This window comes from Tenrec ecaudatus, chromosome 4 (genome assembly GCF_050624435.1).
Source record: "Tenrec ecaudatus isolate mTenEca1 chromosome 4, mTenEca1.hap1, whole genome shotgun sequence".
Taxonomy (NCBI): domain Eukaryota; kingdom Metazoa; phylum Chordata; class Mammalia; order Afrosoricida; family Tenrecidae; genus Tenrec; species Tenrec ecaudatus.
Window position 1 is genome coordinate 92,357,594 of NC_134533.1, and position 25,265 is coordinate 92,382,858.

Genomic DNA, 25,265 nt, shown 5'->3' on the forward strand with positions numbered 1-25,265 from the left:
ATTCTCAAAATATTTGCTTTCTACTTGAGCCCTTGGTATCAGCTCAATTTTTTTCTCCTCCCTCCCCACCCCTCCTCCTTCAGGAGCCCTTGATAATTTATAAGTTATTATTATTTTGTCATGTCTTACACTGTCCGATGTCTCCCTTCACCCACTTTTCTGCTGTCTGTCCCTTACGGAGGGGGTTATATGGAGATCCTTGTGATCGGTTCCCCCTTTCTCTCCCACCTTCCCCTTTCCCTTCCCCTCCTGGTATGGCTGCTCTCATTATTGGTCCTGAGGGGTTTATCTGTCCTGGATTCCCTGTGTTTCCAGCTCTGATCTGTACCAGTGAACACCCTCTGGTCTAGTAGGATTAGCAAGGTAGAATTGGGATCATGTACCTTCAGGACCAAGGGTGTGAGGGACGATGCTGGGAGAGTGGAGGGTGAGTGGGTTGGAAAGGGGGAACTGATTACAAGGATCCACATGTGACCTCTTCCCTGGGAGAGGGACAGCAGAGAAGGGGGGAAGGGAGACTCTGGATAGGGCAAGATATGACAAAATAACGAGGTATAAATTACCAAGGGCACATGAGGGAAGGGGGAAAGGGGAGGGAGGGGAAAAAAAAAAAAGAGGACCTGATGCAAGGGGCTTAAGTGGAGAGCAAATGCCTTGAGAATGATTGGGGCAGGGAATGTATGGATGTGCTTTATACAATTGATGTATGTATATGTATGGATGGTGATAAGAGTTGTATGAGTCCCTAATAAAATGTAAAAAAAAAAAGAGGAGAAAAAAATGATTAGGGCAAAGACTGTATAGATGTGCTTTATACAATTGATGTATGTATATGTATGAACTGTGATAAGAATTGTATGAGCCCCTAATAAATTGTTAAAATTTAAAATAAAATAAAATAAATAAATAGAAAAAAAAAGAATTTGGATCATGATAGTGGGGGCGGGGGTGAAGGAAGCATTAAATAACCAGGGGAAGGTTGTGTGTTTCATCATTGCTATACAGCACCTGACTGGCTCCGTGACCCTCCCCTAAGGGGATGTCCAGTAAACCAGAATTTCATTAAACCCTACACAAATAGGTTGAATTCATTATTTCTACCCAACTTAATAAACAATTGGTCAGCTTTGGATCACATTTTTACATATATTTGAATTATTTTTACATATCCACCAGGACAATGCCCAAGTCTGCTCTGTCAGGGTGCTAAGAACAGCAGAATGCAACGAGAACAAAACCAATCACCTGAAAGAGGAAATGAGTGAAAAGTATCTCCAGCCACCACGAACAGCCGTTCTTTCTTCTCCTTCTCAAAACGAGTGGTCATTTCTTCCTGAGAAGCCTCTTCACCTCCCCTTTCTCCTTGAAGTCTTTTCATCCTGTCCATTAAGGCCTCTAGTTCACTCAGTGAGTCCACGATCTGGAAGCAGAGATCACACTGGGTGCTATCAGCATCCTCCCCACGGCCTCCCTTTCCCAGTGCTACATAACTGCGCGCAGTAGAGTGTGCCTAAGTGGATTGCCCATCAACTTCGCAAAACCCGTCTGGCAGAGTCAAACGTTTTTGAAGGGCAGGACTTTAGGCTTAGTTATAAATACTTACTTTTTAAAAGTAACTTATGAATGTAGATGTATGTAATCTAGAATGAGAGCATGTGGTACAATTGAATTATATAATAACAGGAAGCATCAAACTTTTTAACTTTCTTCTGTCATTAAAATATGTGTTTGCCATTGGATACTCCAGCATCTTTTAGACAAAAACACACTCTTCTGAGACTTGCTCTTCCGAGCCTGTAACCACTACAATGCATAATTGTTTTGATCAATGTTACCTGGAGTAATATCGAATTGCTTCAAGAGCCTCTTTAAGACAAACTACAATTTCAGGTACCAGTTAAATCTTAATTTTAATAAAAAATCATGCAAACTTGTTTGTACAAGTTTGTACATGTGAAAACGTTGCAATGGCACGTGTACCTGGATATATCCCCCCCTCCACAATAAAACTGTATGCTGAAATGGTTCATATAGAGGTCCCTTTAAATTAGAAATGAAAACATAGTTAAAAAGGAAAAAGCTGAGAAGACACACCCCAAAGTTGCTGCTTTTAAGGGATGCATTCTCGATGTTGTTGTCGTTGGCAAGATCACAGACGCAAAAATTGTTGACTGTAATTAGCCTGAATCCATTGGAGATTTCCGGATTTCTTTCTGGATTGATGCCACTCCCAAACACAAAGCTTGCCAGGGCATGATAATGTGTCAGAAGGACCACAGCATGTACCAGTTCTGGCAGAGACCAATTATTTTCTCCAGTTTTGACAAGTTTCTGAAATGAGCAGCAAGTATGGGTACATGTGAAAATGGTTATAAAGGAAAATTTAAAAGCATGGAGATCTATCAAATTTCACATACTCATTTGTCACAGTAAAACTTAAGACCTCTTTTAAAAAAATGCTTCCTGTATTAAACATAAGGCCGTGGTCAAATGGTGCTACATTCAAATAATCAAACCAAACAATGTAATTGTGTATGGTTTCTTTTATGAAAGTTCTTATATAAGAGAATATCAAAAAGTATTACTACAAAATAAATGAAACATTTATTACAAATAAATATTTATTAAAGTATCACAATATGAAACTATTATTTCTCCCTATCTCCCCATCTAGGTCTATACGCTTCCAAAGGGCCTGTTTCTCTCTCTGGAAGGCTTCTCCGAAGAACTTTGTGCTCTCTGGTTACTGCCACATCAAAATGGTAGTCCGGGCACCTGGAAGGCTTCTCAAGGGTTTTCCTTTTTAATGCTCTTTTTAAATTGGGTAACAAGATCAAGTGTGAAGGGGCAAGAAAGGGCCCTGAGATGGATGAAGTAAGGCTGCAAACCGAGATCCTGGCAGGACATCCCTTGTTACCCTCGACGAATGGGCAGGTGCACGGTTATGGCTGCAGGGCCCTCTCCTTGTATCCATCTCCACCCCTTGCTAACCACTGAGTCCTATTTATTTTCACATGGAAGGATTCCAAATACCTGGTTTCTCTTTTTAATCTTCCATTGCCTTAGTATTTTTGGAAAAAATCACTTCTCAAGGTATCTGGCTTCTCTGCTTCTAGTCGGTTCCATTTATAATTTACTTTCCACATCACACAATCAGCTCATGCCACAAGTTGGTTTAAAGAGCCTTTAAGAATTCTCCCTCATAGTCACCACTAAACTTTTACCTAACCACAAACATTTCCAGCAAAAACTGACTGGGAGGGTAATTATAAATGCATACATAAAATTTGATATAGCATATGCATATACTCAAGTAATGTCATAAAATTCAGAAACTTCTCAAACAAAGCAAATGTAATGGATGATATAAGAACATGCATATGCATACACACATGATCTCTGCTCCTGTTTTGGAGGATTCTCTTATACACTGCTGGAGAGTCATTAAATTGCTCTAGAGGTGTGAGGCTAAAATGTGAATTCCCCAATGGAGCATTCATTAACTTACATAAAATGCTCCCAATTCTTAGTTGTGAGGATTGCCTAAGATGTTTCATTTTAATAAAGGTTTCTGTGATCTTGTAGCAATGCATAAATTTTCCTAGAATAAAAAATAGACTTTAAAAAAAAAATATGCTCCCAATTCTTCCCTTTTCTTTTCCCAACCTGACATGAAATTCCTATATTTCAGTTAACTCCAAGCTGTCAGGCACTCATTCAGCCTATTATAAGACTGCAGACTCTATTCACTGTCATCGTTCCAACGTCACGTCACCTCTGCCAGAAGGCTTCTCTCGGCCCAGGGACAACATTGTCACCCCCTCCTCTCTATTTCCACCACTGCTCTCAGAGCACTCATGTGCTGCCATAGTATCTTTACCCCCCTGCCCACTGCTGCCCATCTTTCCTCTCCCTAAGCATTCAGAGGGAGGTCTCTCACTAAGTAATCACGGTATTTCTCCACTAAGCAATCAAAATGCAAAATAAAAATGACTGATTCCTTTATCTAATGGAAAGATGATTAATCTACCTATAATCCTCAAGGCAACACTGGACTTCGCAGATTTCCAGGAGAGGCTCTGAGTCCGAGATTTCTAAAAGATTTCTAAAATGTATACTCCCTGCCATCAAGTCAATGCTGACTCATCGCAACCCCCTTGTGGTTTCCTGAGACGGTTACTATTTTATGGGAGTAGCAAGCCCAGTCTTTCTCCTGAGGAGCTGCTGGAGGTTTCTAACTGCTGACCATCCAGATCGCAGCCCAGTGCATAAACACTACACTACCAGGGTGCCTCATATAAAATGTATGACTGGGAAAATCTCTAAGAAAGAGATTGTCTAGTAAAAAGATTTAAAAGCAAAGCTATTTCTATGCAAGCAGTTTAAATGAAGAAGACTTCATCGACAACAGAAGATCATGTGTTGATTCATGGTGACACCGGCCTTACCAAGCAGACCTGCTCCTTAGGTTCTCTTCGTTGCCATCCTGCACACAAGCAAGATCCTAAGGCTTTTCTTCCCTCGTGGCACCGAGCACTTGGTTAGCAGCAGACCGCCCTGTTTGGACCACTCAGGCACCTAACTTAGATCACAGCTGCTACTGACTGAGCACTAACCAAGTGTCAAGCACGGCGCCAAACACACGGCCCTTACCGCACCTTGTACGTCTCAGATGGAAGTCCCCTTCAAGGTGAAGGTTCCCTTCAAGGTGAAGCGCTGCAGTCAATCACAAGTCTACTTCCATCTAAGTTCTTTCTAAAGTTCTTAATGACACAATAGCTGGCAGATCCCATCTCATTTGCAAAAGTACTTTTTGAAAAGCTGGATTCATGTAATGCTAGAACTAGAAAAGAGCTTAGAGCTCGTGTTTCCCAGCTCCTTCATTTAAGAGCAGAGGGAATGGAGGCCACAGAAACTCCGTTACTGATCCTCACAAGCCTGTGAGTAACAGACTAGATTCTGGGCATGTCATGAAGCAACCGTGTTTTCATTGTTCTACTTACTGCATGAAGATAGAAAGCAACTTTCCCAGGTATGTGCTAACTGCCTAGGACTTAAGGAGAATGATTCATTTTAAACTTACATTAAATCCACTGACTTTCTACAATTATCTTTTCGATACAAATTGACATATTTTGTTGTTTTTCAAGTACTTAGCATGCACAGGTTTTAAATTAATTCTTAAGTAAAATGCACAGCTCAGTAAGTATCTCTCAGTTAGAAAGACTCGCGAATACTCCTTGATTTAGAGAAAGGCAGGAAGCGCCTGGTACCTGAATGTGCTCTTTTGTGATCAGCCAGGGCCGGTGTGCTAGCAGCTTATTTATGTCATTAAGGTTTCTCAGTCTTCGTGGTACATATTCCAAACCATTCAGCCACTCGGCCACACCGCCGGTCTTTAAAAACTCATCTACGTGCATGTTTATTAAATAAGAACACTGATGTCTAGCCGCAGCCTGAAACACAAAGAACACACCCTGTTGATAAAGCAATCACGGCGTGGCTACCAGTATTCCCTGTTTCTAAACCAATCACTCAGATGGAGCTCAGTTGTTTTGTTTTGGGGTGGCCATATTTTTTTTTCTTTCAAAATTCCCCTTCTAAAAAGTCTGCTTCAATGCTGCAAAAGATTCTTGAAGGAATACTTGAAGCTGATACATAGATAACCAAGCTCCTATCACATGAAGCTCGTTGCCCCCTCACCCAGAAGTTGGTGGAGGTCAACCCAGAGCCTACCATCTAACCTTGGTAAGGAGATACATGTGCATGTCTCACTGTGGGAAACGAGATCTAGTGTATTTTGTTTAAAGCATAAGAAAGTCTGATTAGCGTGTCGGTGTATTCTCCCCTGATTTAAGAGATCTCTGACTCCAGTTCTCCCTGCGCCTCATATTAGCCTGTTAATACCAATGGAACCCAGTCAGTCTGGACACTGACCATGGAGTAACCCCGCCCCCAAGGCAATTTTGACCTTTATTTCCTTGGGACTGCTTCTCAGAGAAAAAGCATTATTTTATTCTTCCTACTGTCCCCATTCTGGCTCTGTCTGCGGTCACTCTGTTTTTAATCAGCCACCCTATCATCAAAACTAAAATTAGTTATTTGTAGTCACATCCATCAAACAGTAAAGCAGAATGCTACCCAGACCTCCGTTGGTTTCTACCTTCAGTGAGAATATTGAAAAATATAATGAAATCAAATTTGGTATAAACGGACCTATTAACTACTGGCCAATTCTGCTATTACTCTAACACAGGGATCCTCAAACGTGGTAAACAGGGGCCAGGTCACTGTCCCTCAGACCCATTGGAGGGCCGGGCTATATTTTAAAAGAAAACTATGAACAAATTCCTATGCACATTGCACATATCTTATTTCGAAGTAAAAAAACAAACGGGCAAAAACACCCAGCGGGCTGGATAAACGTCCTAGGCGGGCCCCTGTGGCCCGCAGGCCTTAGTTTGAGGACGCCGGCTCTAACATCTTCTAATAGACTAGGGGCTTCAAAAAGCTTGGGGAAAAGGCCATTATTCTTTAACTCTTTTTTCCACCAAGTCTTTGAAGTCTCGTACAGCACAGCCATCTTTTCCTCCAGGAGCATTGTTTCTTTCTACCCTTCTCACCCTGACGCCGCATTCACCCACTGCCATGGAGCCCATTCCGACTCACAGACACCCTACAGGACATAGGAGCCCTGATCCCATCATCCCAATGTATAATTCTCCACGCCACCTAGGCAATATTAGCTAGTTAACTTGTGTCTAACAAGTACTATAGTAAACGTGCTATTTTTCATTTAAGAAATCTTCTTACTCATATTCTCTGTTGGTCCTGACTGATAAAACCTCTTATTTAGTCAAGCTAGAGATATTCCTCATGTACAATGTGACTAAGTAAAATATCACAAACAACCTGTGTTTAATTAATAATAAAAACAGGGCATCAGGAACAAAAACAAACTTGGGTGAGTATTATTTTGAACCCTGCAAGCATCCTTAATCCTAAGCGATTAAATATGGAAAATGTGTTTACTAAAAATTAAATGAGAAACAGCCAGCCTGTGACGTGGTTTAAAGCATGTGAGATGGTATTCAAAAGGCCACAGGCTCCTTCAGCTGTTGCCTCCACAAGACTGTCCTGAGCTCCGCACGTACGCACACTTTTAGACTGGAGAAGGACGTTGGCAGAAACTAGGAAGCAGGGCACCCACCATGATTGCGATATAGTGCCTGTGAGGGAGAGGAAGGGGCCCGTCCATGCGCAGCATGTAAAACTGGCTCCTCAGGAAAGACTCCAGGTACTGGGTGTGCAGACTCATGACCTGCGTGATGTTGTCCAGGCGGCCGGACGTTGAGTATTCTTCCACAAGAAAGTTGGTGCGCTCATCTACCGTGTTTGCTTGGACAACCTTATAACCAGGAAACACAAAACAAAACGCTGACTGAGTAGTAAACACATCTTTGGTTTACCTAAATTATGCCACTGCTGAAGCAAATGAATGTTCTTTTGCAATTAACAGACAGCGAAATTATGCAGTTGCTCATACTAGAAACAGTGATGAGAAAGAAAACACCCTTCATTTTTGGCTCTGATACCACAATTTATTAAACAACAAATGTCAAATTATCAAACATTCGACACACCATCTCTGAAAGCAGAGGAGAGAAGCTCCATCTGCCTTGCCAGGCACACAGGCAGATTTTCAGGGCCCACTTGCCTGCCCATTGTCACGCTCATGCAGGGAGAGGCAACAGCCACGGCATTTGGACGACATGTGATTTTTATCTCAACAGCCTGTGCAGATAATTAGTCACATTATCTTTAGACAAATAGTCTCAGTGTGATCCTTTGGCCGTGCCTGGCGTTCAACATTATGTCAAAAAAGGAAGAGAAGAAGAAAGAAAGCTCTCTTAAGTTGTTCTGGGAACAAAGAAAAAGTAATTGGTAGAAAGTGTTAATTGAAAATTTAGGAAGGATGCTAGAATATGATCATTCCTATTTTGAGCTTATTATTACAAATGATAAGAAACAAGGTACACTATTAAAACGGACAACCTCCATCCTAGGAAATCAAAGGCATTTTTTCAAATTATGATTATTTATATATATCATTGTGCACAGTGACAGTTTGTGGGAATCACACCAAAAATTGGCTCCGAAGGTGTTAAGAGCTTATTAGCACCTTGTAGAAAGACCCGATTCTGTGGGAATTAATGGACACGAGAGGCATTATTTCCATATTTTACGTCACTCATTAGAAAGCTGAGTGTACATTTGCTCATTCCTGCCCCTTTTGTCTATCACAGGGCCCAAGAGGGTAAGTTGGAATAGAATAGGATCCAGACGAAGCACTCCTATTTAGGGAGAAAATATTTGTTTTTGTTTCACCCCTCTTTGTTGAACTTTCTTTTGTCGTGCTACATGCCTAAAATACATTAATCGGGTCTTAGGATCCCATCCATTCTGAAACCAGCGGTGGCATCCACAAACGGGTGATCTTCCAACGTGAACTGGGAAAACAACTACTTTGCGTGTGTACTAGGCAGTCACCCCACTAAGAGCAGCACCTGGTCATGTGAGAGACACGGGCGCAAGCACAGCCCTGGCCACCACTGGGATGAACAGCTGCCGCTGAGCTCCCGAAGCAGCATGCCTGCTATCCTGGATGTTCACTCACACGGCCAGGCCACTAACAAAGTGACATGAAGATGAAGCAAGGGCTCACTCTGGCAGTGATCTGGCAGGCATGGTCCTAATTATACAACTCTCTTCTTTCATGTCTGGCACAGCGTAGGTATTCTATTAATATGCATTTACTAATTGGAGATGAAAAATGATAGCTTCGCAGTAACTTGTGTTATCAGTACACATGGAAATTCTATTTGAGATGAACTAATGGCCAGCTCCTTGAAGCAGTGGCTCCTAATCTTTATGCAGCACATACAGGTCTGAGAAGCATTTAAGGATCCAGAAAGTGTTTGTATACTGCTGTGATCTCTCATAGAGATATATTCATGAAACATAGTCACAGTCCTTTGGTTAATTTCAATCTCTTGTGGGTCATCTTACAGCCCCTTGCCTTGCATTTACCACCTTGATTCCAACTCTACAAAAGGTTGCCAAATTTTATTGGAGATCCTGTGGAAAGAGACATCACTGGTAATGTAATGCCATTTCTTACTCAATAGACTTGTTTGAGAAACTTTATTTATTTAAAAAATATCTTTAACATTCATGTAACTGCTAATCACCATGCAAATAGTGACTGTGGGAGTCACATAACCCCTGTCAACTTGAGGAAAGGGTGGAGTCTAGCCTGTCAATCAGGCCTCAGCTTGATAAAACATGACAGAGATAAATAACTCACTGGAGGCCAGACACACCTGCTCTCCCTGCAAGACACTCCTGTTGACAAGCCACATGGAGCTACTACAGTGATGGGAGACCTGGAGCTGGCAGAGCCATGTGGAGACCCGCGCCAGTGCTGAGATGCTTCCACCTCCACTGGATCCACAAGACTTTCCACCCACTGGCCTGTGGTCTTCCTGCATTTGGTGTATTGCATGTGTTCGCTGGTTTGAAGAGGAATTAATAGGCTGGTGTGCTATTCTGGGTAGACTAGAGAAACAAATTCCTGGATATTTATATGTGTATTAGAAAGAACTTTATATAAAAGAGCAAGTGTATATTGAGCAACATCCCAGCCTAGCCCAGATCAAATCCTTAAGTCCAATATTAGCCCATATGTCCAATACGGGTCCATTAATTACTCTTGAGACTCATGCAGCCATGCAATAAAGCTGAATGCAGAAAGATCGCTGGCCCAGTTGGTGGAATGTTTGTAGATCTGGCGACGGTGGAAGGATCTCAGTGTAGTTGTGGGTCTCCATGTGGCTCCTCCAGCTCCAAGGCTCTGGCTCCATCAGTGTGTCTCCATGTAGCTTGTCAACAGCAACATCAAGTAGAGAGTGTGCGTGTGTCCCGCCTCCAGTGAGTTATTTATCTCCTTAGTGCCTCCAAATGAGGTCACCCAGCTGGACCTGATTAACAGGCTAAACTCCACCCCTTCACTCTCAATAGTCTCAAATTGACAAAAGATTATGTAACTACCACAACTGGTATTGGACATATGAGCTAATACAGAACATATGGGCTAATAGCGAGCTTACAGACTTGATCTGGACTGGGCTGGGATGTTTTCTTAATATACAATTACTCTTTTATATAAAGCTCTTTCTTGTACACATATGAGTGTCTATGAATTTGTTTCTCTAGTCTACCTGGATGAACACAGGGGCCAATGAAAAACTTAAAGCATTCAGGTTAACATTAATTTTTAAAACTCTTAGCAGCTTTGTTCAGCAGAGTTGTATCTGAAATTAACAGATGGCTTAATTTCTATTATTCTAGCCGTATTGTATTACCTAACTTCAAGAAAATAAGACAGATAGCACACTCAAACGTTTACATTAAGCTGAAAAGAAAATCTCTCTGTGGTGTTCTGACATATAAATAAGAAACTCAAGCACAAAGCATTTTTTCCTTCTGAATTAAAAATGGAGATATTTTTGGTACAAAGATATTATTTATCATGTGTCATGTATTTTAAGGTATAAACTTACATCCTTCTCTGGAATAAAGGCACTTGGTCCTCGTGTCAAGGGCTGAGATACTCTGATTCTTTTGTCCTGTTTGTAAAGAAAGGTTTTATACATTAGTGATGATAAGAAAAGGTAAAATTGTTCACATTTATTAATAACGTAGGATAATAAGTAGAGTTATATAAAACCAGAGTGAGTGGACGTTGGGTCTCAGAAAGAAGAAACACAAGGCATCATTACATGGATGAGACAGTGGGTCGAAGGCCTATCATCTAATGCTAGATTTATAGGTTCCACAAAAATAGAAAGATCTATTCTGCTTGATCCTGTCTCCTGGCCACAGCTAACCAGAGCAAGCCCAACCAGTAAGGATACCAACTGGTAGCATTCCCATGGATGAGAGAGGTCTGGTGCAAACATTCTGCCCAAACAAAAGGTGAAAATACTTAGCTGGGCCACTAAGATTCTGTGTACTAGAATTACACAACAACAATGCAATCTCTCTTTTTTAACAATAATGCAATCTTACTGAACGAAGAGAAACAAAATCTCACTCAGATACCATGGAGAGATGGCGAGAAGTGTGACGTACGAGGGCTGACATCACAAGATACTTGCCGCAAAGGAGCCAATCACTGGCTTCTGTGGACTCCCGAGAGAAAGCAAAGCCTAACCGCCGCAGTCTTAAGCTAAGTCAGCCTTCCTTTCTCCTGGCTGAACACTTAAAATGTGCTAGGCATTGTGGGTACACAAATGAAGATTAGATTCGTAGAAATGAATATAACTCTGATATGGCATCGCTGACTCACACACAAAGTGGCATGGGAAGGTATTGTAGCAGTCAAGTACCTAGTCATTTTCTTAATGTTGAATAGTCAAGTTATATATAAAAAATCCTTATTATATATTGCTATTATAAACATCTTTGATTAGAAAGATTTAGTTGCATTTAATATTATTTCTCTAGGATATCCCCAGAAAGTGTGTTTTTATACATACTGTCAATATGCTAACAAAAATGTTTTACTGATTTTATTTTCATCTAAGAAAACACCCATTTAACCCACCCACTTCAAACTAAAAAAGGGCATCTCAGAATGTGTTAGAAACTTTTACTGTATATGTGGTGCGCGCGCGCACACACACACACACACACACACACACACAATGTTCTTAATCCGAGGTGTGGGTGAGATCTGTGACTTTAAAAATCTAATTCTGGGGGTGATGTAGGCCCATGGTTTAGAGCCAAAAACCTAACTGGAAAAAGGTATTGTAATAATCCAGGAGAGGCATGATATGACCTGATCCAAGAGAGTTTTTTTATACATTGACGAGAATGGAAAACAAACACGATTTCCCCATCATGCATTCCTCCTCATTTATTCATATAAAATGGCATTGCTACTGAAAAGGTCAGCCTAGTTCTGCTGCAAGGTGCTCTGGTGACGACCGAGTGGCTGACACACTGGGCTGCTAACCACATGGTCAGCAGTTCGAACCCACTAGCTGGTCTTCAGGAAAATAAGGTCTGGCCTGGTCAAGGTTTCCAGCCTTGGAAGCCCACAGAGTAGTTCTACTGGACTTGCTGCTACAGCAGCGGGAACATCCTTTCTGTTAAGGACGTCGCTCTTGCCTGAGTTGGCTACTGTTCAGATAGATGTATAGTAAACTGGAAAAGGAAAAACTTTAATTGACTAAGGGAGCTCATAAATTCTACTTTAGTGTTTTACTTTGAACGTTTTTTGTTCTTCCACCAACTTTGTTTGTATGTTTCCGAAGTCCATAAGGTCAAACGCCCAAGGGGCAAGGGATTCAATCTTTGAAGATGCTGCATTCGAAAACCCTTAGCTGAGTAGAGCTGGTGCACAGGAGGAAGACTCTCGGAGAGGAACTGACACTGCGGCGGGCGCAGCAGCCAGGACGGCCCGGGCCCAGGCTGCATTCTGGGCTGCTGCACGTAGACCGCTGAGAGTCAGACCGACTCGGCGGCACCCAACACCAAAGAACGACAAGCTGAAGTTCTGATCAAATTAAAGTTGAATCATTTCCCCTCGGCTTTGGTTTCAGCCCACTTCCTCCGTGTCCAATCAACCTTCCTATGACGCCAGCGAGAGCTGCACGGCTCGATGTGGAAGCCAGCAGGCGCACGCTGCCGGGTGCGATCGAAAGTAAGTGAATTGTACACCGCTTACCTGTCCGTCCACTGCGCACCTCCAAGCACCCCGCACCCAGTCGCGGGCGGCTAGCTACCCTCCTAGACAGCACCGGCGCCTTCCCTCAGCGGGGCAGGAGTTTCTATGGGATAGTGCTGCTTTGGGCTCTCCAATGGACTGTTTTTAATATTTAAATCGCATCCCCAGGCAGAGTGTCATGTATTTTCAAAATGTCAAGAACTACTCTATTGTGCTACTGGTTTGGTGGTCCCACCTACTTAATTCCAGGACCCAAGTAGTTAATGTTGGTTGTAGAAATGTCCTAAACCAAGTTAAGAGTGAACCAGAGAGGGGTGAGTCAGGAAGAGAAAACAAAGCAAAAAAATACCAGTCAGTTCCAAGGATCCTTGTCCTAATTCTGCTCATGTTCCACTGACCAGATAAGTACCTAGTGTTTTCTACGTGAACATATCCATCAGACCCATGGGGACGTCGACCCACCCCTTCCGAAGAGTGCATAGTCGAAGTCCACATCTCTTCCAAACTCTGAGAACTGCCCAGTCCACTTCCCTTCGACCCCTGTCCATTTGTCCCAGATGTTCCCTCACGTCTGTCTCATAAACATACATTCTCAAGTCAAAGCTCTCCCCCGTGGCGTTCATCTCCTTTATGGTAATCAAGTTCCACTAAAATGTGATACACTGCCCCACCAGGGCTCACGGAATGTGATACAATTACTGTAACAGTGGGGGGGGGGGGAGGCAAATGAGGGAGAAAAAGGGCTCTGGAATAGAGAGAATGAGCGAACCACTCGACTACGGCCTGACCTCGCTGAATTAGCTCTTCCTTGCGCTTCAGTTTGGCTGTGGGCATTTGGAACTGCCTGCACTATCATTTGGATGCAACACTGATACCTTAAAGATCAATATTTAAAAACCAACCTTTTATGCCACAGTACACACCAGACACCCTGGCTCAAATGATGGGAGTAACCTTGCCCTCATTAGCTTCATCCCGGAGCATGCATTCAAACTGCCCGCAGTAGTTGCCCGCACCCTTTCTCTAATGCTATTTATTGCAAGACTGCTAAATCCTTAAATCAGCCTTTCTACAGCCCCTTACTATTTTTTGCATGTATATATATACACACACGCATTGTAATCCATACATCAATTGTATCAGGCATGTTTGTCCATATGTTGCCCTCATTCTCTTCAAGACAGTTACTTTCTATTGAGCCCAACTTGGGAGAAATGCTTTTGTTTCTCAGTTACCAACTCCATTTTTTCCCCTCTCCCCCAATAGCTTGTACATTTTTATTATTTTCATCTTTCACACCAACCGCTGTCTCCCTTCCCCCATGTTTTCTGTTGTTCTTCCCCCTGGAGAGCGGTGTTTGGTTATGTGTCGATCGTTGCAATTGGTTCCCCCTTTCTCCCTCCCTCTCCCCTTCTTTCCCTACCCTTCCAGCATCACCATTCCCACTCCTGGATTCTGTGTGTCATGAGCTCCCATACCTTTCTATACCTGTGTACATAAGAATTTATTTCACGCTGAGAAATCTTTTCCCTTCACAAGGGAAATTTGTATTAATTCCAGGCCTTAGTTGTTCTCACTGGGAGGCTCTGAGGAAACAACACATTAAAAGTATTGCATTTTTTGCACAATACAAAATCAAGTATTTTTAAATCATCTTATTGGGGCTCGTACAACTCTTATCAGAATCCATCCATCCATCCATTGTGTCAAGTACATTTATACATTTGCTGCCATCATTCTGAAAATATCTGATTTCTACTTGAGCCCTTGCTATCAGTTTCTCGTTTCCCCCCTCCCTTCCTGCGCCCCTCCCTCATGAACCCTTGATAATTTATAAATTATTATTATTTTGTCATGTCTTACACTGTCCGATGTCTCCTTTTACCCACTCTTCTATTGTCCGTCCCCCAGGGAGGGGGGGTATATGCAGATCCTTGTAATCAGTTCCCCCTTTCCACCCCACTTTCCCTCTGCCCTCCCGGCATTGCCACTCTCACCACTGGTCCTGAAGGGATCATCGCCCTGGAGTCCCTGTGTTTCCAGTTCTTATCTGTACCAGTGTACATCCTCTGGGCTAGCCGGATTTGTGAAGTAGAATTGAGGGGGGGGGGCATTTAAGAACTGGAGGAAAGTTGTATGTTTCATCGTTGCTACACTCAAGTATTTTTATTCTACCAAGTTTCCGTGTGTGCGTGTGTATGCATAAAACCAAAAAGTCAAATCTGACTAGTTCATTCTGACTCATGGCCGCCTGTAGGACCGTGTAGAACTATCCCATGGGTTTCCAGGACCGAAAGTCTTTACAAAACAGATAGTCACATCTTTTTCCTGCAGAGCATCTGGTGGGTTCTAACTGCTGACCTTTTGGTTAGCAGTTAAACATGCTCCCCCCCCCCCCCTCTCTCTCTCCACACACACGCTTCAAAAGTTTGTGGAAAATTCCATTTGTCTACAAACTTTTTGAAGTATGTGTGTATGAAAATAAGTATAACACATTTTCTCAATAAATGTTGATTGTGCATTAGTAATAAAATAAGCTGTAAGAGTTGTTCTATATTTTAAGTGACAATAATTGACAGCTAAACTAATTTTGGAATAATATTGCCATGTTTTCTTCTCTTTATTAAGTGCCAATGAGCCTTATTAGTTTAGCTGTATAGTACAATGTAGCAGCCACTAGACATATGTAGCTATTTAAACACATGCAAAATTTGCTCGATATAAATTGATGTATAGATTGTTATAAAGGAAGAAAAAAAGTATGTGAGATGAAGTCTCACCATCTTTGCTTCTAAAAAATAAATTTTAGTTAAATAACATTAAATAAAATTTAAAAGTTCAGACCTAACGACACAAAGCTACCATTAAGCATTTCAATAGACACACATGGCTTGTGGTTACTGTGCTGGCTGGTATGATTCTAGCATATTGTATCATTGCTGATGGAAGAGTGTTACTCTGTGTCACTGTCCAGTGCTGATGTCAATGACTGCAAACATTACATGCAAAGATATAGAAGAACTGAAAATTCAGGACAGGACTGAATACAGGCATAACATAATGGGGCTCCCAACATTTAAAGACAAATGTCATTCTCTTCGCAATCTTCTTTTCCACAAACTTTTAGAGGTTCCCTTGTATATGTGCACTAAAGCAATTTCACGGGAATGAAACGTTTATGTGGATGTTAAAAATGAAAAGTAAAATAGTAAAACCATTACATTAAAGTTGTAGAAAAGTCTGAAGATACCATATTTTATAGTCTTTATAGGATGAGAGCTTTCAAAGGTCACTAACTAATAAGGAAAAATTTCTCTAAAATGTTGAGTCAACATCCTAGTGTAAAAGTAAAGGACCATAAAAGTATGTAAGAGAATTTAAAGAGTAGAATATTCTAATATTACTTATTTCCAATAATCAGCCACAGGATTTGCTTATTTTCATGAAAGAATAAAATAGAAACTCATAACCAAACCAAATTCATTTCCCTCAAGTCAATTTTGACTTACAGTGACCCCATAGGCCTGCTTCTGTGGGTTTCTGAGGCCATAAATCTTCATGGGAGTGGAAAGCCTTATCTCTTATCTGTGGAGCAGCTAGCTGGTAGTTTTGAACAATTGACTTTGTGGTGTCCAAGTCGTTACCCTTTAAGCCACCAGGGTTCCTTCTTACTTCCTATACAAGTCTCTCACTCTACCTACCTACCTACCTACCTACCTACCTACCTACCTCCCTACCTACCTATCTTCTGAGAGATAGCTATATCTATATATATAATTAAAAGATTTTATTGGGGCTCTTACGACTTTTATTACAATGCATACATCAACTGTTTCTGGGATATTTGTACATGTTGTCATCATTCTTTTCTAGACATTTACTATTTTTACATTGAATTTAAAATTGTTTTATTTTAGAAGCAGGTTTATGCTGCTGTTTTCTTTCTTTTTAAAAAAAATAAATCATTTTATTCAGGGCTCATACAACTCTTATCACAATCCATCCATCCATCCAATGTGTTAAGCACATTTGTATATTTGTTGCCCTCATCATTCTCAAAACATTTGCTTTCTACTTGAGCCCTTAGTATCAGGTCCTCATTTTTTCCCTCCTCCCCTATTATACATATATTTAATGCTATATTAAAAAATGATGCCTCTTTTCAGATGTTACTACAGTTGAAAAAAGTTATGCTTGAGAGCCTTCAGTGACAATCATGTCTATTAATGAATTAACTATTGGAAAAAAAACACTGAAATGATAAAGATGAATTCTATTTAGAAAACAGTTTGTTACTTAACAAATAGTGATTAACTAGAACACTTAATTCCACTCAATCCCAATAGGAAATTAAGATACTCGGAAGTCAGGAACTCTTAAAATTATGACTCTTAAGAAGTAATCTTGAGAATGATGATGTCAACAAATGTACAAATATGCTTGACACAATGAATGTATATATGGATTGTGGTAAAAGTTTTACGAACCCCCAATAAAATGATTGAAAAAAGAAGTAATCCAAAAATTGCTTGCCCCCTAAAAGGTTAATTGCCAAAACAAAACAAAAATACTTGTGGTATTTAAAATGTCTAAATACTTTCAAAATAAATTATTAGATTTCATTTATACTTATCTTTTCTTTAGATTATTTCCCTAGTAACTAGAAAACAAAAACAAAAACAACCCCCCAAAACAGTAAATTGTACCCATTATGCTATAAAGCCTGTTAATACTTTCTATAAGAGAGAATAGTAAGAGTAAAGTATGTAACTAATTTTATATAGACATACTTGGGGATATATATATATAATTTTTTATAGAAAATCTACTCAACATACAATAACTTCCAGCAGGGCAGAAATATAACTCACAAAGCATACGAATCCCACAATTCTTACAGAAATCATTAGGAAGCAGTTTACTTCATAACTTCAACATTATGTTTTGAACACACTATGCGTACAACATACAAAGGACCCAACCACAAGGTCCAAGCAAACTCTTTAGCTGGAAACATGACTTTAATTATCGACACACTAGTAAATGTGCCATTGACAGACGCTACATTTGGCAGAAGCGACTGCAGAAAGAGCAGGGATGGCCAGGTGGCTATAGACTACGAAATAATGCTGATTCCATGTTTTTTTAATCCCTGGCAGATTATTTCAGGAATAGTCACTGATTTTTAGAAACTGAGGACGGTATATATTTCAAAGGGATAGGCCAAATGGAAAGTACCACAGAGACACTGCTATAAACATTCTTTAACCCTAAGTGAGAAAAGAGCAGGTTTAAAATTAGATGAACTGCAATGGATTGGTAATTTTAGTCATCTCAGATTGAAATGTGAATCACTACCTGAAACTGACATACATTATGTTCCCACCATTCCTAGAAGAAAACCCCCAAATACTATTAAACACAATTCTTTGATGCTGGCTTATGTGTTGCTCTTCCCCGTATGATAACTGAGGTCTGGGCTTGTTCCAGGAAAGGTCTGAAAACAGAAGGTGACACTGGTGCCAAGGGGCTGAGTCTTTCAAATCCCGGCACCATCTCTACCTACCACTGGGCTTAGAGCAGGTGATCACTGAGCTCATAGGTCTACGGGTGTGGCAGAAAAATCACAGATACTCCGGAAAACACAGAATCCGGTCTCATTTTAAGGGCGTTAGCCTCCGGGAGCACTGTTTTCAAATATGCTGCTATCAATGCCAAGGTGGTCCTAAGTCCTTCCTGCAGCAGGACCACAGGGCCTGGGGAGCGTTAGCTCAGGAGCATTACTTAGACCTTGTAGCTGTGATTTCAGCATCCATTAATAAAACATGTTGTTCTGGCTTAATTTTTTAAACTTGAAATCTCCAAATGCTTCCATTCAGGAATAATGAATGTATCAACTATATTTTTGGCATTTGTTTACCCACTGTCTTGCCTACTAAGCGGCGGCTCCTCGTGAGCGGAGACAGGCCTTGTTCATCTTATCGATGAGTGAGTGTTTCAACCTCATGGCAGCATACAGTGGGAAGCATACTTCTGGTCCATTTTCCTAAGTTTTACATAATGGTCATTTAAGTAACAGTACACCCCCCCCCATTTCACTTGTTACAAACTGAGTTATAACAATAGACACCCTGATTAACCAGTTCTCATTGAGCACACATACACACGGTATGCGGTCTGTTACAAACCATTGGGCAAACTTTATTTCAGTAACTGTGGGCCTAACATTAACTGTAGGCTTACCAAGGACAAAGTCACCGAGTTTTCACAAGTGGCAGCTGCGCGCACTCTTTTACTAGTAGACAGTAATAGCAGTTGAAGCAGTCAGGGTGCTGAATAGAAAGGATCTCGTTTTTCTAACAACACCGAAAGAATTAAAAATGTATGTTCAAATCATCAAGGATTGCTAGTGAGCTAAGCTTGCAGTGCAATACAGCCAAGTTTGAAAACAAGCATTCTCTTGATTAATAAAATCCCTTAAATGTTATTCATTAAAACAGATAGGGACTTTTTCAAGTGTAGAAATGTTTTTGTGTATTACAGAGTAGCAAGCATCTAAAAACAAGAGGACTAGTTACCAAAAATCCCCAAACCCATTGCCATCAAGATGATTCTGACTCGCAGAGGCCCTCTAGAGTGTTTCCCGCTCGGGCTGTAAATCTTCAAGGGAGGACATTCCAGTTCGCACTCATAGCAGCTGGTAGGTTTCAACTGCCAACCTTGCAGTGAGTGGTCCGATGCTTGCTCCACAGCACTACCAGGGACCCCTGCTAACTGGAAAGCTGGTGCTGGAATACACAAGCCACTGTGCAGACTAAAGTTGTGACAGTTTGTCTCTTTAAAACTTTATAGTATTGGAAACCCTATGGGGCAGTTTCAGTCTGTCCTATCAGGAGCCATGAGTCAGAATATGCAGTGGGTTGGGTTGACTTTTGCAAAACAATCAAAAAGTGATATAAGCCTATAAACGTGCAAATATCTTAAGAACTAATATGGTGCTCAAGAATATTAAAGCTATTCCATTAGTTTGGCATTACTAATTGATGGCATTACTAATGAATCCTTTAAACCAGAAGTAAATTTAAAATAATTTTCATGATTAATAGTTTCTAGAGGCAAGTAAATAGCAAAGCCCACAACTCCTTTTTCCCCTTTTCAAGTGATGCCACAGAGCAAGATATAGCAGACATGTTAGGTTCATCTGTAAATTAAGAGGACCACTGGTATTTTCAGCCTGGTAGGTTGCTTCTGTGCTCTCTGACATTTGGATATATTTGAACCCGGATTTTCTGAGGATGTTGCCTTCCTTTATACCTCAATTGAAATCCAATTCAATTTCCAGTTCCTTTGGCTTCCTGCCCCTGGCCAACTACCAACCTCTTAATGAGAATTTGAACTTACTCTTCTGAGGATTTACCACTGCATTTTGTTTCTCTCCCTCAAGAGCTATGTTTAACATGCTGCAACACCTATCGCCATTTTATCACATCTTTCAGACCCTCAGCTCCTTAAAGACCAGGATCCCTTTCTAACATAGTAACTACAGAATTATAGCGTAGAACAACCAAACTCCCTGCCACTGAGTCCACTTCAATTCACTGTGACTTCATAGGGCAGAGTAGCCCTGGCCCTGTTGATGGGAGTAGAAAGCCTCAACTTTTTCAAAACCCACTTGAATTCCTAGTGAGTTTGAACCGCTGGCCTTGTGATTTAACAGCCTAAAAGTAACTCACTCTGCCACCTAAAAGTAACTCGCTATCCCTGAATGATAGCGTATCGACATGAAAAGAAAAGGGGCTCCTTTATTTGTTGAATTAAGGAGATAGGTGTCTCGGGTCAGGTTCTTCCATCCCAACTCCTTCCTGGGATGGAAGAACAGCGAGAATTCCCTATATTCTTATTAAGAAACATCAATAAGCTAAATAGTAATAAGGTAGACATAGTCATGGACATCAATCTACAGCCGTCCTTGTACCTTGGGTTCCCTCCATGACAGAATTTCATCTCCATCCCGTTTCCCCCTTTAAAACAAGCAATGCTTCTTGTAAGTAGTGCTACTTTCTTAGAAACCACAATATACAGCTGCACACTGGACATGACTTTTGAAGCAAGTGTTGAACTTCCTTTAGAGGTGCAGAGCTATTAAGAATATACTTTCTGAATGTGCTATTTAAAATCTGGTGCAATGACAGCTGTCTCCGAAAAAAAAAGGTCCCAGTTAACTTTGTATCCACCACCCTCTATCAGATGGCCCTCCTTCGGGACATATGATGGAGAAGCAGCAGCAACTGGGAAAGGTCTGAAGACATTGCAGAGGGAGTAAGGACAGAGAGCTCATCATTGTTGACTCAATAGCCCAAGAGGGTGAGTTGGCAGATGAGTGACAGGCACTGAGCTACATCACGTTCAACCTGTACATCTACCACTGAGCCCCTGCCTTGGGAAGAGTCCTGCAGGAGTCTTGCCTCTATGAGGACGGACTCTTTCAACTTGGCTTCTCAGTCCCACAGAACACATTTGGCTGCTAACCAGAGGCTGGAAGTTCAAGTTGCCTCAGAAGAGAGGCCTGATGACTCTTGCTGTTTCTATGCACCGGCAAGTTGAGAGCAGCTTGGCTATGCGATTCTGCCTTGGGTGGCTGTTGTCATTGAAGGATCGTCTCGGGCTGGGGGTCTGGTCCCAATATGGCTCACTCACATGGTTGTCGGATCCTTGAGTGTCTTCACAGGACAGTGGTTGGCTTCTTCCAGAAAGAACAGTGCAAGAGAAAAAGGGTGGTGGTGACAAAAGCCACAATGTTGTCTGTAAGCCAGGGACAGGGCGGACATGCCATCCCTTGAGCCATGTTCTGACTGCTCACACTCAGATTACCCCTGGAGTCATGTGGGGTCAGGTTCTGCAGGTGCATGCCTTTAACAAGACAGAGGTCAGTAAGCAGCCTTTTGGAAGTTGACCTCAATTCCATCTCACAGCGACCCGATAGGACAGAGGTTTCTAAGGCAGTAAACTTCTAAGAAAGCAGACTGACCCCTCCTCCTTCGCCTGTAGAAAGGCTAGCAGGTTCCAGTTGGAAACCTTTGATTAGCAGCAGAGTTCTTTAACCGATGTGCCAACAAGGCTCATTGCACTTTGAACAGGTGGCACAGGTAACTACAAATAACAAGATTAAAAACCTTTCTACAGGAAGATAGGCCACTAGCACTGTTAACAAAACCAAGAAGCACTCTATGTGAATATAATTTCGATAGGGCTTTCTAAAATTTCACTTTCTGACCCATATATATCTGTTTTGCTTTCAACTGGAATGGGAGCTCCTCAGGGGAAAGAGTGGTGCTTTTCCTTCGTTCTCTGTTTCCATCTGAAATAGTGCTCAATGTGAACATCGCCGACAAATGCCAAGCTGGTGCGCGTGACCCTCTAAGAAAGTACAACTGAAAGAACAGTCTCAAGACAAAAGAGAATGTTTACATGGAACGTAAAGCGAACGTGGAAGAAGTGGTCAGGTGCATTTGTGAATGATGAAAAATGCATTCACAAGTGAGAGAAGAAGTGAATATTACAAAAGTATAAAGAAAAGGCAAGGATCATAGCTTTCCATTATGATTTCGCTGTGATAAATTAAATTCATTATTCCTTAAAATAACAGGAACCCTGCTCAGTTAAACCGAGAAAGTACTCTCACACAGCCTTCCAGGAACACAGTGACAGATCAAATTAAAGCATGTTTGATTTTACCTGGATCTTGTTAAATTTCAGCTTTAATCTATTTAAAAGGTGAAAAGAAGTTTTTATTGATTCTGAACAGTCATTAATGTTTTAATTTTTTCTGAATAGAAAATACATCTGCTCAGTCTAGTTAAGTCCCATGGACCTAATTTTTACTTTGTCAGTCTTTTCGTATATACAGACAGTGTGTTTCATGGAAACAGACTGATTTACAACCTATTATAATCAAAGCAAAAACTATCAACTGTAAGAATCATTTAAAGAGCTTCACAAAAAAATTTTTTTTTACATTAGGACCCTTTTGCACTCTCAAATAACATTAAGAAGACTCTAAGAGCTTTTATTTGTGTGTATATCTATCAATATTTATCATATTAAAATTATATCAAATGAAGACTTAAGTAGCTATTAATTAATTTGAAATAAAGATAATACATAACTATTACATGTTGCCACCAAACAATTTTTTGGAAACTAATTTCCAAACAACACAATAGTGAGAGGGGCAGCACTGTTTTGCTATATCTGGCTAGAGTAGAGAGAACTGAATACTCATTTGTGTCTGCATTCAATGCATTGCTTTCTGCTGTTGTGGTTGAAGGGTATGAAGAGACTCTGGTCTCAGAGAGGTAAAGAGATAGAGAAGAGGGCAGTGTTTCCAGATGACTCCGGTTATTCTTTGACATTGCACTGAAGCTGGACAAGGGGAAGCTTCTGAACATTTGCTGTGACGTGGACGCTGACACCACCAGGCTTTCTTCTTCCGATTCTAGCCCATCGCTTTGTCCTGCGATTCGAGCAGATCTTTCACCCGGGCATGGCTCTGTCATGCCCACCACTGGCCAGTTCTGTGAGTTTTATTATATGATACTTTTAAAGCATGTTATTGAAATCAGCCTAGACCCAGGTCACATCAGCAAAGTCTTAAGGAGAAGTTGTCGGCCCGGAGTAGACAAGAGCAGTTTTCCAAGAGTCTTTTCCTTCTGTAACTTGATAAATTCTATCAGTTGTTTTCCTTAAATTCACAGGCTCACTTTGTCCATTTTTGAGAAAATGGTTCTAAAAAATCCAGGTCTGAAGAACTATGGTTGTCAGTCAGTTTTTCATAAAGAACTGGCAAGCGGCCAGTTAGCATCACGACTCAATCTATCACACAACCGCTTTGCCCAGAAGAAACCATCACGTTTTGATATGTAGAAGAGATTTTTGCATATTACCCATGTTGCCTATTAAGAAGATATGTAGTTATGATTGAAGCACAAGAAGCATGTTTTGACCATTTCATCATGGGCATTCTAGATGGGGAAAAACAAAAACAACAATCTATGCTACCATTTGTTGCTACTCATTTGCTTTGTATCATGGTGCCAAAGACGTAGGTTACGAACGACTGACGGAATCATATGCTTCAAACACACCGCTGCCTTGCTTCCTTTGAATCATGTATCCCTAGAATTTGTTTCAGGCACTCCCCAAAATAACCTCTAGGAACAACTAATTTGTATTTGTTTTCCTCCAGTAGAAGGAGAAAGTAGGCCACGAAGCCCTGGTGGTGCAATGGTTAACGCTACCTGAAAGGTTGGTAGTTAAAAGCATCCAGCAGCTACACGGGAGAGAGACTGGCGACCTGCTTCCATGAACATTACAGCCAAGGAAGTCCTCTGGGACAGCTGCACCCTGTCGGAACGGTCTGGGTGGCAGCGAGGTTAGAACATAGACAACAGGCTAATCCTCCAATTATACAATATGCCTCAACAAGAGAAAATATCAACAGCAATTAGGTAAAAGGGCAAATACATTTCCATTAGCAGAAAAAAATGTTCCACTCTTAAGAAATGCAAATACCATGGTTCTATATGTTTAGACTGGAAAAAAAATCCAAGTTAGTCATCATGCTCTACGACACTGGACAGCATATTTTATTGACGGGGTTAAGCATTTACAGAAATAGTAAGGAAATGCAAAATCAAACCACCCACAAGGAGAGGAATCTGGCAAAACCTCTAAAAATTATAGATGTGTTTACTTTTTGTTGTAGCAATCCCACTTCTTTACCATCAATATGAGAAAAAAAAATGTCTGCAAACCAAAGTTAACTTGAACATGAATCTAATCAAGCTTTTACCCAACTTTAAATTAGGAGGATGGAACCGATCACCATGATCTACATATAACCCCTCCCTGGGGGATGGACAACAGAAAAGTGGGCGAAGGGAGACATTGGCCAGTGTAAGGCATGAAAAAAAATTATAAATTATCAAGGGTTCGTGAGGGAGAGGGGGCAAGAAGGGAGGGAAAAATGAGGAGCTGATACCAAGGGCTCAAGTAGAAAGAAAATGTTTTGAGATCGACAATGGAAACAAATGTACAAATGTGCTTTACACAATGGATGGATGGATTATGATAAGAGTTGTATGAGCCCCCAATAAAGTGATTTTTAAAAAATTTAAGAGGAAAGATTTAGACAAAAGGAAGTTAAATAACACTATGAGAAAGCACATAAAATATTCAGATTACCCAAGGGTGACGAGCAACAGAAACATAGGTGAAGGGAGACAGTGGATTGTGTAAGATATGAAAATAATAAGTTTTCAAGGGTTCATGAAAGGGAGCAAGTAGGGAGGGAGGAAAAAATGAGGGTCTGATATTCAAGGGCTCAAGTAGAAAGAAAATGTTTTGAAAAGGATGATGACAACATATGTACAAATGTGCTTGACACAATGGACATACGGATTGTTACAAG

At 41.0% G+C, this 25,265-nt stretch overlaps 1 protein-coding gene across 2 annotated transcripts in view; it reads right to left on the reverse strand.

The window, feature by feature from the left end:
* Window positions 1-25,265, reverse strand: part of SESN3 (sestrin 3) — a 66,236-nt gene that overhangs the window by 12,536 nt on the left and 28,435 nt on the right. For both annotated transcript variants that reach the window (XM_075546476.1, XM_075546475.1), the window contains 5 exons: window positions 10,623-10,688; window positions 7,211-7,408; window positions 5,274-5,456; window positions 2,095-2,331; window positions 1,246-1,420 (listed from right to left, as the gene is read on the reverse strand). In XM_075546476.1, the coding sequence (XP_075402591.1) occupies window positions 1,246-1,420; window positions 2,095-2,331; window positions 5,274-5,456; window positions 7,211-7,408; window positions 10,623-10,688 (859 nt within the window). The remainder of the gene's footprint in view (window positions 1-1,245; window positions 1,421-2,094; window positions 2,332-5,273; window positions 5,457-7,210; window positions 7,409-10,622; window positions 10,689-25,265) is intronic.